This window comes from Peromyscus eremicus, chromosome 1 (genome assembly GCF_949786415.1).
Source record: "Peromyscus eremicus chromosome 1, PerEre_H2_v1, whole genome shotgun sequence".
NCBI lineage: Eukaryota > Metazoa > Chordata > Mammalia > Rodentia > Cricetidae > Peromyscus > Peromyscus eremicus.
This window is the reverse complement of record NC_081416.1, coordinates 188,630,420-188,643,230: the sequence shown is the minus strand read 5'-3', so window position 1 is coordinate 188,643,230 and position 12,811 is coordinate 188,630,420. Positions and strand designations below refer to the sequence as shown.

The following is a 12,811-nucleotide window of genomic DNA, read 5'->3' as shown; positions in this document are numbered from 1 at the left end:
TCCAAGACCTTTATGATAAAAGGGTATTGGAGTTTGTCAAAAGCTTTTTCAGTATCTGGTGAGATGATCAAGTGTGAGTGTGTGTGTGTGTGTGTGTGTGTGTGTGTGTGTGTGTGTTTCCTTTCAGTTTGTGTACATGATGGATTACATTGACAGATTTTCATACATTGAGCCATTCTTGCATCTCTGGGAAAAAGCATATTTGATCATGATGGATGTTTTTTTTATGTGTTCTTGGATTTGGTTTGCCAGTATTTTATTGAATATTTTTGCATCAATGTTCATGAGGGAGATTGGTCTGTAATTCTCTTTCTTTATCTCATCTTTGTGTGGTTTGGGTATCAGGGTAACTGTGGCCTCATAGAGAGAGTTTTGCAGTGTTCCTTCTCTTTCTATTGTTTGGAGCAATTTGAGGACTATTGTTATTAGTTCTGCTTTGAAATTCTGGTAGAATTCTGAACTGAAACCAGCTGGCCCTGGGCTTTTTTTGGTTGGGAGACTTTTAATGACTACTTTTATTTCCATAAGAGTTATAGGTCTATTTAAATTCTTTATCTGCTCTTGATATAATGTGGGTATATGGTACCTATCCAGAAAATTGTCCATTTCTTTTAGATTTTCCAATATTGTGGAGTACAAGTTTTTGAAGTATGACCTGATGAGTCTTGGATTTCCTCACGGTCAGTTGTTGTGTCTCCTTTTTCATTTCTGATTTTTTTAATTTAGATGCTCTCTCTCTCTGCCTTTTTTTAATTTGGATAAGGGCTTGTCTATCTTGTTGATTTTCTCAAAGAACCAACTCTTTGTTTCATTAATTCTTCATAACATTCTCTTTGTTTCTATTTTATTGACTTCAGCTCTCAATTTGATTATTTCCTAACATCTACACTCCTGGGTGAGTTTGCTTCTTTTTCTTCTAGTGCTTTCAGGTGTGTTTGTAAATCACTAGTACAAGATTTCTCCAACTTCTTTATGTAGGCATTTAGAGCGATGAACTTTCCTCTTAGCACTGCTTTCATAATATCCCATAAGTTTGGATGTGCTGTACATTCACTTTTCATTGAATTCCAGGAAGTGTTTAATTTCTTTATTTATTTCTTCCTCGACCCAGTGGTGATTCAGTTGAGCATTATCCAGTTTGTAGGCTTTCTGTAATTTCTCTTGTTGTTGAATTCTAACTTTAATGGATGGTGGTCCAATAAAATACAGTAAGTTATTCCTTTGTTTGTTTGTTTGTTTGTATCTGTTGAGATTTGCTTTGTGACCGAGTATGTGGTCGATTTTAGAGAATGTTCCATGGGGTTTTGAGAAGAAGGTATACTCTTTTGTGTTTGGGTGGAATGTTCCATAGATATCTGTTAAATCCATTTGAGTCATAATGTCTGTTAGTTCCCTTATATCTCTGTTAAGTTTCTGTCTGGCACACCTGTCCATTGGTGAGAGTGTGAAGTTAAGTCTCCCACTATTACTATGTGGGATTTGATGTGCATTTTAAGAGTAATGTTTTAAGAGTAATATTTCTTTTACATTGTGGATGCCCTTGTATTTGGGGTATAAATGTTCAGAATTGAGACTTCATCTTGATGTATTTTGCCTGTGATGAATATATAATGTCCTTCTTAATCTCTTTTATTAATTTTAGTTTGAAGTCTATTTTGTTAGATATTAGTATAGCTATACCAGCTTGCTTCTTAAGTCCATTTGACTGAAAGTCTTTCCCTGCCCTTTACACTGAGGTAATGTCTGTCTTTGAAGCTGAGTTGTGCTTCTTTTATGCAGCAGAAGGATGGATTCTTTTTTTCATATCCATTCTGTTAACCTGTGTCTTTTTGTAGGCATGTTGAGTCCACTGATATTTAGGGATATTAATGACCAGTGATTGTTAATTCCTGTTACTTTTTGGTGATAGTGTTGTGTGTTTGCCTTCTTTGATATTTGTTGGTGTGGGATTATCTATTGCCTGTGTTTTCATGGGTGCATCTAACTTCCTTGGATGGATTTTTCCTTCTAGTGCTTTCTGTAGGGCTGGATTTGTGGATAGATAATGTTTAATCTGGTTTTATCATGGAATATTTTGTTTACTCTGCCTATGGCATTTGAGAGTTTTGCTGGGTATAATAGTCTGGGCTGGCATCCATGATCCCTTAGTGTCTGTATAATGTCTGTCCAGGACCTTCTGGCTTTCAGAGTCTCCATTGAGAAGTCAGGTGTTATTTTGATGGGCCTGCCTTTATAAGTTAGTTGGCCTTTTTCCTTCGCAGCTCTTAATATTTTTCCTTTATTGTTTATGTTTAGTGGTTTGATTATTATATGGTGAGGGGACTTCTTTTTGGGGGTCCAGTCTATTTGATGTTCTGTAAAGTTCTTGTATCTTCACAGACATTTCCTTCTTTAGGTTGGGAAAGTTTTCTTCTATGATTTTGTTGAATATATACTCTGTGCCTTTGACCTGGTATTCTCATTCTTGTATCCCTAATATTCTTAGATTTGCCCTTTTCATGGTGTCAGAGATTTCCTGAATGTTTTATGTTATGACTTTTTTGGATTTAATGTTTTCTTGACTGACAAATCTCCTTCCTCTCTCATATCAATGCCAGAGATTCTCTCTTCCATCTCTTGCATTCTGTTGGTTATGCTTGCATCTGTAGTTCCTGTTTGTTTACTCAGATTTTCCATTTCTAGCATTCCCTTGCTTTGTGTCTTCTTTATTGCCTCTATCTTAGTTTTCAAGTCTGGAACTGTTTCCTTTAACTGTTTCATTGCTTTTTCTTGGTTTTCTTTAAGGGATTTATTGACTTCATTCAATTTTTTGTCTGTCTTTTCCTCGATTTCTTTAAGGGAATTTTTCATTTCCTCTTTAAAGGCCTCTATTATCTTCTTGAAGTCATTTTCAAGGTTATTTTCTTCTACGTTGAGATGTTCAGTTCTTACTGATGTAGAAACTCTAGGTTCTGATGGTGCTATATTTCTCTTTGTGTTGTTGAATGTATTCTTGCACTACAGTGTACTCATCTCTCCTTGCAATTGGTGTAAATGGTGTCTGTGTCTCAGGGAGCCACTCTTTGATCCAATGTGAGCTCTTGGTCCAATGGGATCTTGGTCCATACAGAGCTCTTAGTCGGATCAGAGCTAGTGGAGTCTGTGTCTCAGGGAGCAGTCTTGGTCTCAGAGGATGGGTGGGTATGGGGGGTGGAGTGGGACTTGTAGGTTAAAGGGTCCAGTTGGGGATGGGGGTAGTCAGGCCTGCCTTGCCTGCTGGCCTGCAACAGGGGCTAAAATGGGTCAAAAAAGGGTCTTTCAAGAACTACAGTGTCAATATCCACAGATCTAGTTTCAAACAGAGACTACTTGTAGAAAGGAAATTGCACACAATTTAAAAGACAAATGCCGAGGCATATTTGAATAAGTCAAGTGGTATACTGAAGTCATCAAAAGCCTGATAAAGTGTAGGGCATTACACTGAGAATCAGAAAAGTAACAACTCATTATACCATAATGATGGTGATGATGATAATCTCCCTAGCAATCTAGACACAGAAATAAAGGGTTTCTACACTGAAATTTTGGGAGGATCAAAAAAAGAAGCCATCTGTTCTAATACAATTTCCTGCATCCTTTTATTCACCCTCATGAGTAATTCTTGCTGGTTCCTGTTGAACACATAAGCAGTCATATCTGGGGTTTTTGTAAGTGTAAGCATCTTTCTGTCCATGAGCTGTGACTTCAGAGTATCCAGCAAGTGTATTTCCTTGGTGGGAGATGTACACTAACCCTTATTATCATGTAAGCTGAATGCTCCTGAACAGTCCTTATTGTGTATTCAATCATGCCCACAGAATTAAAAGTACATTGTAAACAGACTTATAGCTTGGTAACAATGGTCTTATATCCTGGTATAAGGAAGATGTGTATCATCACTGTGTTTGTACACATGCCACTGGTAGCAGGCACCAGCTCATGCTTATTGTGCATCAAGTCATCTCTGGGAAGTGGTTTATGACATATGTAAACTGCAAAGGAAAAACAAAAGTAAATGAATATAAATTTTAGATTTCAAAACAATGAATTTCAACAATAATAAACTGCTTTAACAAAACCTACTTTATTAATCATTCCTTGGACTGTGTGCTTATGTGAATATCCTGTTAACGCCAGTTTGTCATTCATTGCATTATTTGTCTGTTTAGGGCTGTGTCTGTATTCTTGAAAGCAACATCCAAGTGAATGTAGTCAGACAATGTTGGAAACAGTTGTCAAGGATTATGTTTCATGAAGTAATGGACACAGAAGACTTATCAATTGAGGCCATTTTATGAACCCTGCTGTTTTTACTTTGCTTATTTTTCATGTATTAATGCATTTCTGTAATTACACATTTCATCTTCCAAAAAAACATACTGAGATCATAAAATAGTGTCCTGAGTTCACAGAGCCCTTAACATTTTTAGCATTTCATGATGTTTCTTTTTCACAACTGAGATGTAAACTGACAATCTGCAAATGTAAAACACTTGTATGTACAACTGTTTTATATACATTCACTGCTCAAAGAAATCTCATAAACTAGACATAGTATGCACACAAAAACTGTACAGAAAAATATTTTCTGACTCAAGCATGATTCTTGATGTGCCTTGTCTAGCTGATATTCTTTCCTGTGTTGCTTTTATCTACATGTGAAACCACAGAATAAATCACAGTAAAAGAGCCAAAGTCTTCCATAGAACAATTTTATTGGAGTACTAGGAAAATGGTCCCATGCACAAAATACTTTCTTACAAGCACAAGATGTTTTGATCCCTGGCATACATGGAAAAATTTGGAGTGTGAATGTGAATCAGAAACCACAGCATTGGAAATAAGAGACAGTCAAAAGTCCCTGGCTTCACTGGAAAGCAAGCCTAGTCAATTAGTGAGCTCCTGACTCAGTGAGAGACCTTACCTCAAAAAACTACATTGGCAAGTAATATAGAAGGCACATGACATCATCTATCTGGCTTCCACTTGCACATACTCATGCCTGCACATGCACAATTTCATATATGAACAGAAACATACACAAACACACACACAACCAAAAAAAACTTAGAAAATCTTAAAAGATGTGGTCAGATGCAAATAAGGGTCTATCTTCTAAACAAGAAGTACATGCCAAGAATCTGCTCAGTATCACAAATATATCACAACATAAGGGATTAAATTTACAATTAATATAAAGTGACTCACAAAATGAAGACTTTTCTTTCGTGGTAGAATAAATACTCAATTTAAAATGAACTCAAAGGGTTAATAGAAGCCTTATGTAAAGTCACCAAAGTAACTTATGAATTAGGTGCAAAACGTCAATAAGCAGACCATGTTCAGAAAAACAAACCAGAAACTAATTCTGAACCTGAGCTGGGGTAAGGAAATCTAGAATGTGTGAGTGGACAGGAGAAAATAAAAGTCCTGGTCAACAGGCTTAAATATGAGGAACATGGAGATCATTATCAGTGACGAAATTATACAAATATATATCACATGAAACTTCAAGGTACAAATATCAAAAATAATGGAGAGGTCAGAAAAGGTATCCTGGGAAGGTGAGTACAAATATACAAAACATACAGTTTGTAAAACATGAAACTTAAAAAGTGATTTTTTTAAGCAAACAAAATAAACCAATTAAAGTAGAGAGATGTCTTAGTTTTCTTTCTATTTCTGTGATAAGCACCATGACCAAAGGAACCTGTGAAGGAATAGGTTCATTTCATCTAATAGATTATAATCCATTGCAAAACAAATTAGGGTGGGACCTCAAAATAGGAACCTATAGACAAAAATCAAAGAAACCATGGAGCAATACCTCTTAGTGGTTTGAAGCCCATGCCTCACTTAGCCTGCTTTCTTAGAAAACCCAAGACCACCTGACCATAATCGGCACCACAATGGGATGAGTCCTCTCACATTAAACATTACTTAAAAAGACAATATATAAAATATAGAATTTTCTACAGGAAATCTGATAGATGCATTTCCACCACTAAGTTGGCCTCTTCCCAGATGGTCAGAGCTTGTGTTAAATGAACTGAAACTGAGCAGTAGAGGGGGCATGGATATCCAGTGGATGGCAAGGGAGGATAGAGAATAGGGTTGGAAGATACATTTAAAACTTCCCCAATGGCAAATCAGGTGACAGTGTAACATACTGGGGTCTTCATACAGACATATAAAAAAATGTAGCTAACCGGAAAGTGATGTGCCTCTTTTGAGCACAAAGATGATAATTTCTTATTTGTGATTTGCTGTGGGATGGTCTGTTTGTCAAGTGTGTTGCTGATTGGTCAGTAAATAAATCACTGATTGGCCAGTGGCCAGGCAGGAAGTATAGGCGGGACAAGGAGGAGAATAAAGCTGGGAAGTGGAAGGCTGAGTGAGAGACACACTGCCAGCCACCACAATGACAAACAGCATGTGAAGATGCTGGCAAGCCACGAGCCATGTGGCAAGGTATAGATTTATAGAAATGGATTAATTTAAGATATAAGAACAGTTAGAAAGAAGCCTGCCACGGCCATACAGTTTGTAAGCAATATAAGTCTCTGTGTTTACTTGGTCTGGTCTGAGCGGCTGTGGGACTGGCAGGTATGAGAGATTTGTCCTGACTGTGGGCCAGGCAGGAAAACTCTAGCTACAGTGATTCATTTATGATTTCTCAAAGTCATGAAACATAGAACCAAAGAAGATTAAACATTTCTACAGGAAAATGCTAACTCCTATATCACAGATGCTTGTTTGTGAGCATGCCTGAATTCTCAATTCAGTGGAAACTGAAGTGCATGAAGATTGGTTTGAGTACATCTTTTGATCCATTCCAACCTGGAATACAAAGGAATTCCAACAACGTGCCAGGCATAAGACATACATTATTTTACAACTATTTTTATAAAGAAATAAATGCAAAACATTTTGAGATTGTCCTATCATGGGTATTGTCACTGTGTAGCATTGAAGCGGTGATGACACATGAGGTCCCCATGAGTTCAGGCCCATAAGTCTACCTCATGGAAGAAATTGGTAGTAGTTCATCACCTCAAATTCTTTTTTTTTTTTTCCTTTTTTTTCCATTTGATGTCTAGTACAAAAAGTTGTCAGCTTTCTTGAGTCCCCTGGTTTTGCTGCCTTTCCTCTGACATAAATCAAGCGATTCAACCTAGGCAATCTCTCCAAATCAAACCTCCTTACTCCACTTTTATTCTCCATAGGCCACCCATCTGTTATACTGTGGGGTGCTGCTATGGCTGTGGTGTTCCTATAGGTGTTGATGGAGAAGGCCTGTCCTGACCAACTCAGCTCAGATGAAGGAGGTAACAGGGACATGCTAAAGCATGGTGAGCCTTCTGTTTCAGTTCTGGCAGGATATCCAGCAACATATTCACTCACACTGTTTTAGTATATCCATGTCTCTTATCAGAATGGAGTACTGACAAACCATAGAGGCTCCCCAAATTTCTCCTCCTTCAGGAAGATACAAACTTCCTTGTGCTAAATGTCAGGGTTGAGATGTATCTTCTATTATCTGTACATTACTATCCCACTGTCTGATTCATCTCATTGGCTTCCTAGACTATAGTCATCACAAAGGCCTCTGTACCAAGGGTCTCCTTTGTGTTCTTTCTAACAGCTAGCTTCCTCCTGCAGCAAATGGGAACAAATACAAAGTTCCACAGACAGATATTATACAACTATACAAAATAAGAAACCTTGGAACACTCAGCCCTAAACAAGATGTCTTCATCAAACCCCACCCCTCATGGTTGTAGAAATTTTTTGAAAGAGAAAGCAGAAAGAACCTGTCTTACAAGCCAAAGTGGATAGAGGACACCAAGAAAACAAAGCCCTCTAAATCAACATGATCAAGCTCATATGAACTCACAGACACTGAGGCAATACACACACACACATACACACACACACACACACACACACACACACACACACACACACATTTATATATGCGTGTGTGGCCTATATGGGTAGGCACCAGATCCTCTGCGAATAGATTGTGGCTTCCAGTTTAGTGCTTTTATGGATTTTCTGAGTGTTTGAATGAGTCGGTCTCAGTTTCTGTGCCTTTTCTTGGCTTCTTTTGTAGCATGAATTCTAATTGGTCTTAATAATAAAAACCCAGAGTCAGATGTAGGATTTAATGCTAAAAGATCAGAGAGACAAAAAGGAGCAAACCACAGCCACCTCCTACCTCCATGACTTCTCAGCCTGAAAGGGAGCTGAGCTCCTGTCTCCTCCCACCTTATTCCTTCCTCACTCTGCCCAGCTATATCATTTCCTATATCTACCTCCCTAGTGCTGGAATTAATATAATACATTACCTATAGAGGATGCCACTCCAGGCCACATACAGGAAGTTTGGTGTACTGGTATCCCAACTAAAGAGGTGACACTCTCGGGTAGTTTAACTTGTTTATATTTCTTAACCCTTGTTCCCGGGAACATGCAACTGGCACTATAGGAAGAAGGAACACCATCTCATATAATACAGGCATAGCTAACCACATCTGTTGGCCACCTGTATGTCTTATTCCCAAGTATAGGAACTGTGCAGCTTCTCACACCCAGCAGTTCTTTAATTCTCCTTGTCCCTATCAAGATATCAATTATACTGTGAGATATTTCCTGGGGACATGAAAATGTATATTCATCTCAAATAGTGTATTTTTAATAAATGAAGAAAATGACCTCAGCCAAGTCTGTCTTAGTAGACTAATTAGATCAGTGTGATTGTTCAAGGGGCACAGGTAAAGGGTTATCATCTCAAACTGCGGCATCATCTGGGAAGAGTTCCTTTCAGAATACTGTTTCTCATATAGAAAATATTCTGGGTTTCCCTCCTAATACTAGTATCAACCAATATGGATAAATGAGATTGTTTTTACAAAATGTCAATAGCAGATTATCTTCATTTATAAATGCATACCTAAAAGAATTAACTTTAAAGACTACACTTGATCTCAACATTTTCCAATGTGAATGTGAATTAGTCACATCCTGTTCTGTACTGTTAGCTTAGAAGATACAAACAAGATATTAGTGGCACTGAATTTCTCTTCTATAATTAATGAGGCAGCATTCTCAATTCAAAAATAGACAAATTAGATTTGGTCACATGACACATTAAGATAATAATGAAATGGTATGGTACAAGCATACCTTGATGATGTATGGAAGACAGACATTAGAATTTCATCATCCATACTGGTCTCCGAGGAACTCAACAGATAACAGCAGCTCCAAACTGCAACATTTCATTGAGGGCATAGCAAGAAACTTGTAATTGCTTTTAATATCTGACACCTTGGGAAGAGATGTTCAGAAAGTTTCCCTTACTTCACGATTATTGTGTACACACCACTACTAAAGGTGAAAATTTAATTGCAGGTCTGAGGGGAGGGGGGGGTCACAGAATCACAGACCCATATCTCAGGCACTGATTGCCTCCCTCTAGTGAATGTCAGGGACCATAAGACCCTGGATGTGAGATTGCCGTCCTGAGAAGGGAAACAGCACTTGGAGAGCATCCTGGGGAGTTTGTGCGTCTAAATACACAAAGCAAAACTAATCGGAAGAACCCAGCTAAGCGAGACATCCAGAAAAGTAAACTTGGAATTGAACTAGGTTGCATAACAAAGCCAACTAGCAATTGGAGAAAGATCTGAAGCATGGGCTGAAGACACAGGCAAAACAAACATGAGGTAATAGACACAGAACACAGTCTCTGTCATCCTCACCTTCATGAGCCCTCCACTCACTGGACTTCTTTTGATTTACTCCAACAGATAATGAAAACTAGAATGCAAGGAGCTTAGAACTGTTGCCTTAAAAGCAGTCTACTGCAAAGCTATGATTCTGGGGATTCTTCCTACTGATGAGCTGATTCTACAGTTGTTTCCCCAGGTGTGCTTCAGAGAGTGGGAGGAAGGTAAGGGAACCATGCATTCCCATGCAGAAAGCATATCTGCATGCATAGTGCTTGAGTAGAAAATCTCTAACTGTCACAGGAGGCCATTGATGGAAACAGGGACTGCTTCTACCCTGAAAGACATATAGTCTGATACTATGATGAGGCAGCTTTCCTCCTAAATCATGCTCAGGAAAATAAGCACAAAAATAAGCACCACTGTTTAATAATTCAAACACTGCCAGTCAGATGTGGACCACCGTGTTTACACATAAATTCTTTCTTAATTCTTCCTTTAGATAAAAATTATATGCTGGACTAATTTGCTACTTGAGAATACAATAATGTGAAGGAGAGAACTGAAAGTTTATTTAGCTATTACAATACAATTGTGAATCTAAAACTTTTCTAAGGAATGCTATATTTTATTTATTTGTTTTTTAATAGCACACACTGGAGATTTATTCCCTTTACTTTTATTTTTGTGTGTGAAAGTCTGCACACACATCTGTGCATCACATGTGTGCCTAGAATGCTCAGAGGCCAGAAAAGGATATTGGAACCCCCAGAACTGTAGATATAGACAGTTGTAAGCTACCATTTGTGCTGAGAATTGAACTTGGATCCTTTAAAAGAGGAGCCAGTGCTCTTAGCTACTGTGCCATCTGTCCAGCCCCAAATACTTCAAGGTTTACAAAGCACAAAATCTTGATTCCGACAAATGGTAGTGTGTACACATCACACTAGAGTTGGGTGGTTTGCAAATCTGACTTCCCTGCTGAGAGACCACTTGTGCAGGTACCAGTTAGCACTGAAGTGTGGCCCCTGATCCATAGTTATACTGCGTGTGCTCCACAGACATTTACTTTGGGCTTCTTTGCCTTCCTGAAATTAAGGCATGTGAATTAAGGCAAGGCATGTGAATATGAGTGGTTTCCATTAGGCTGTAATTTTATTTGTTTTTCTAACATAAATATTAATAAACCATTAGACAGCTATCTGAAAAGTGGACTGTTTTGCACTGATGTATATTATTTCTCCTGAGACTGGGTCCTGCAGGGTTATAGTTCCTGTTGTACATTAAAATACCCAGTGTTCACTAGAAATAGATATTTTCTCATGTAAGAATAAGCTGCACACATGGAAATTTCACTACAAAAAAAATGCAACGACGGTAATTTTGAAAAGATAAAAATGTGTAAGTATCAAACCTAAGTATGAGGCTGTTGGTTTTAAGAACTGACTTGAATCATTTTTCAGGTAGCTGTGGATCCCAGTAGCCTAACTGTCGACATTATAGACTTGAAAAGTCCTCACCTTATCATTAACCAAGCTTGAATTTACAAATAATTGACTCAGATGAAATTATCTCGCTTTTCATCATCTGTGTAACTGGAACCAGAGTAGAGGTTTCTACACAGACTGTGAATATTGACTAAATTGTATACACTATCTTCAAAACTAGAGATTGGACATTATATCCTCTCTTAGCTTATAATGTTGCTTTTTTATTCCCTATTTTTTAAAAAAAAAATCAAGGAAGCATTTTGCATTAGTCTTATTATGGATATAGAATGTAGTAAATATATAACATAGTGCATACAGCCAATGCCTCATCTTCCCAAACCATAATCCTGAGACCACAAGAGTTGACATCATGGGAGCCAGTGACATGGTTCTAAGAGTAATCTTTTTATCACAGACTTTGATTGGAGTCTTGAGCAACTCCTTCCTAGTCTACAACTACCTGCTGCTTTACTTCTCTGGGATCAGGTTAAGGTTCACAGATTGGATCCTGCAACATTTGATTGTAGCCAACTTCTTAACTCTCCTGTGTAAAGGAGTGCCGCAGACAATGGCAGCTTTTGGTTTGAAAGACTTCCTTAATGATTTTGGGTGCAAACTGATCTTTTATCTTCACAGAGTAGGGAGGGGTGTGTCCTTAAGCAGCACCTGCTTCTTGAGTGTCTTCCAGGCCATTACCATCAGTCCATCGGGTTCCAGGTGGTCACGGCTTAAAGTCGAGTCTCCCAGTTACATTGCTGCTGGTGTATACATGAGTTGGATCCTGGCCCTCATAGTAAATGTTAATGTTCTTATATACATGACTGCAAAATTGAACCATAGGAATATGACAAGTCTTAAAGAGTTTGAGTACTGTTCTTCTGTTTGTCATGACAAAACTTTTGACATTTTAGCTGCAGTATTAGTCACAAGTCCTGATGTTTTTTTCATGTTGCTGATGCTTTGGTCCAGCAGCTCCATGGTTTTCATCCTCTGCAGACACAAGCAGAGATTGAAGCACATTCATAGAAGCAACTTCTCCCTCAGGTCCTCCCCTGAATCCAGAGCCACAAAGACCATTCTGCTCTTGGTGAGCATCTTTGTCTGTTTTTACACCCTTTCTTGCCTCTTACAAATTAATTTGAACCTTCTGTATAATCCAGGCTCTTTCCTGATAAACATGGCTTCAGTAGTTGCTGCGTGTTTCCCAACTGTGAGTCCCTTTCTGCTGATCAATCGTTAACTCTGTGAGTCTCCACTCTGTTTTGCCTGTGCAGGGAATACAATATTCTAACCATATCAGTAACATCAAAATTGTGTGTTTTTTGAATAATGTATACATTTTATTGAATCATGTATATATACTCAATCATGTCATAAAAGCAGGTGGTGTACATTCATGAACTAACATGTACACATACAATTTGTGAACATATTAAAATTATATATTTACATATCCTATATTGTTTTGTGACATGAAAATGTTAATAAATTTATATAAATTATGAATTTGTCATAGTTTGTAAAAAAATGGTTTGATTTACAATCTATTTTTTTACATTTATCTTACCT

The 12,811-nt window shown here is 37.8% G+C and overlaps 1 protein-coding gene across 1 annotated transcript; it reads left to right on the top strand.

Moving 5' to 3' along the window:
* Positions 1-11,612: 11,612 nt before the first annotated feature.
* LOC131902680 (vomeronasal type-1 receptor 4-like) lies at positions 11,613-12,482 on the top strand. Its single transcript, XM_059253694.1, has one exon. It carries the CDS (start codon positions 11,613-11,615, stop codon positions 12,480-12,482), a length of 870 nt encoding a protein of 289 aa, XP_059109677.1.
* Positions 12,483-12,811: the final 329 nt, after the last annotated feature.

What these genes read in the sequence shown, in the direction of transcription:
- LOC131902680 (XM_059253694.1), top strand. Translation starts at nt 11,613, where the DNA reads ATGGGAGCCAGTGACATGGTTCTAAGAGTAATCTTTTTATCACAGACT.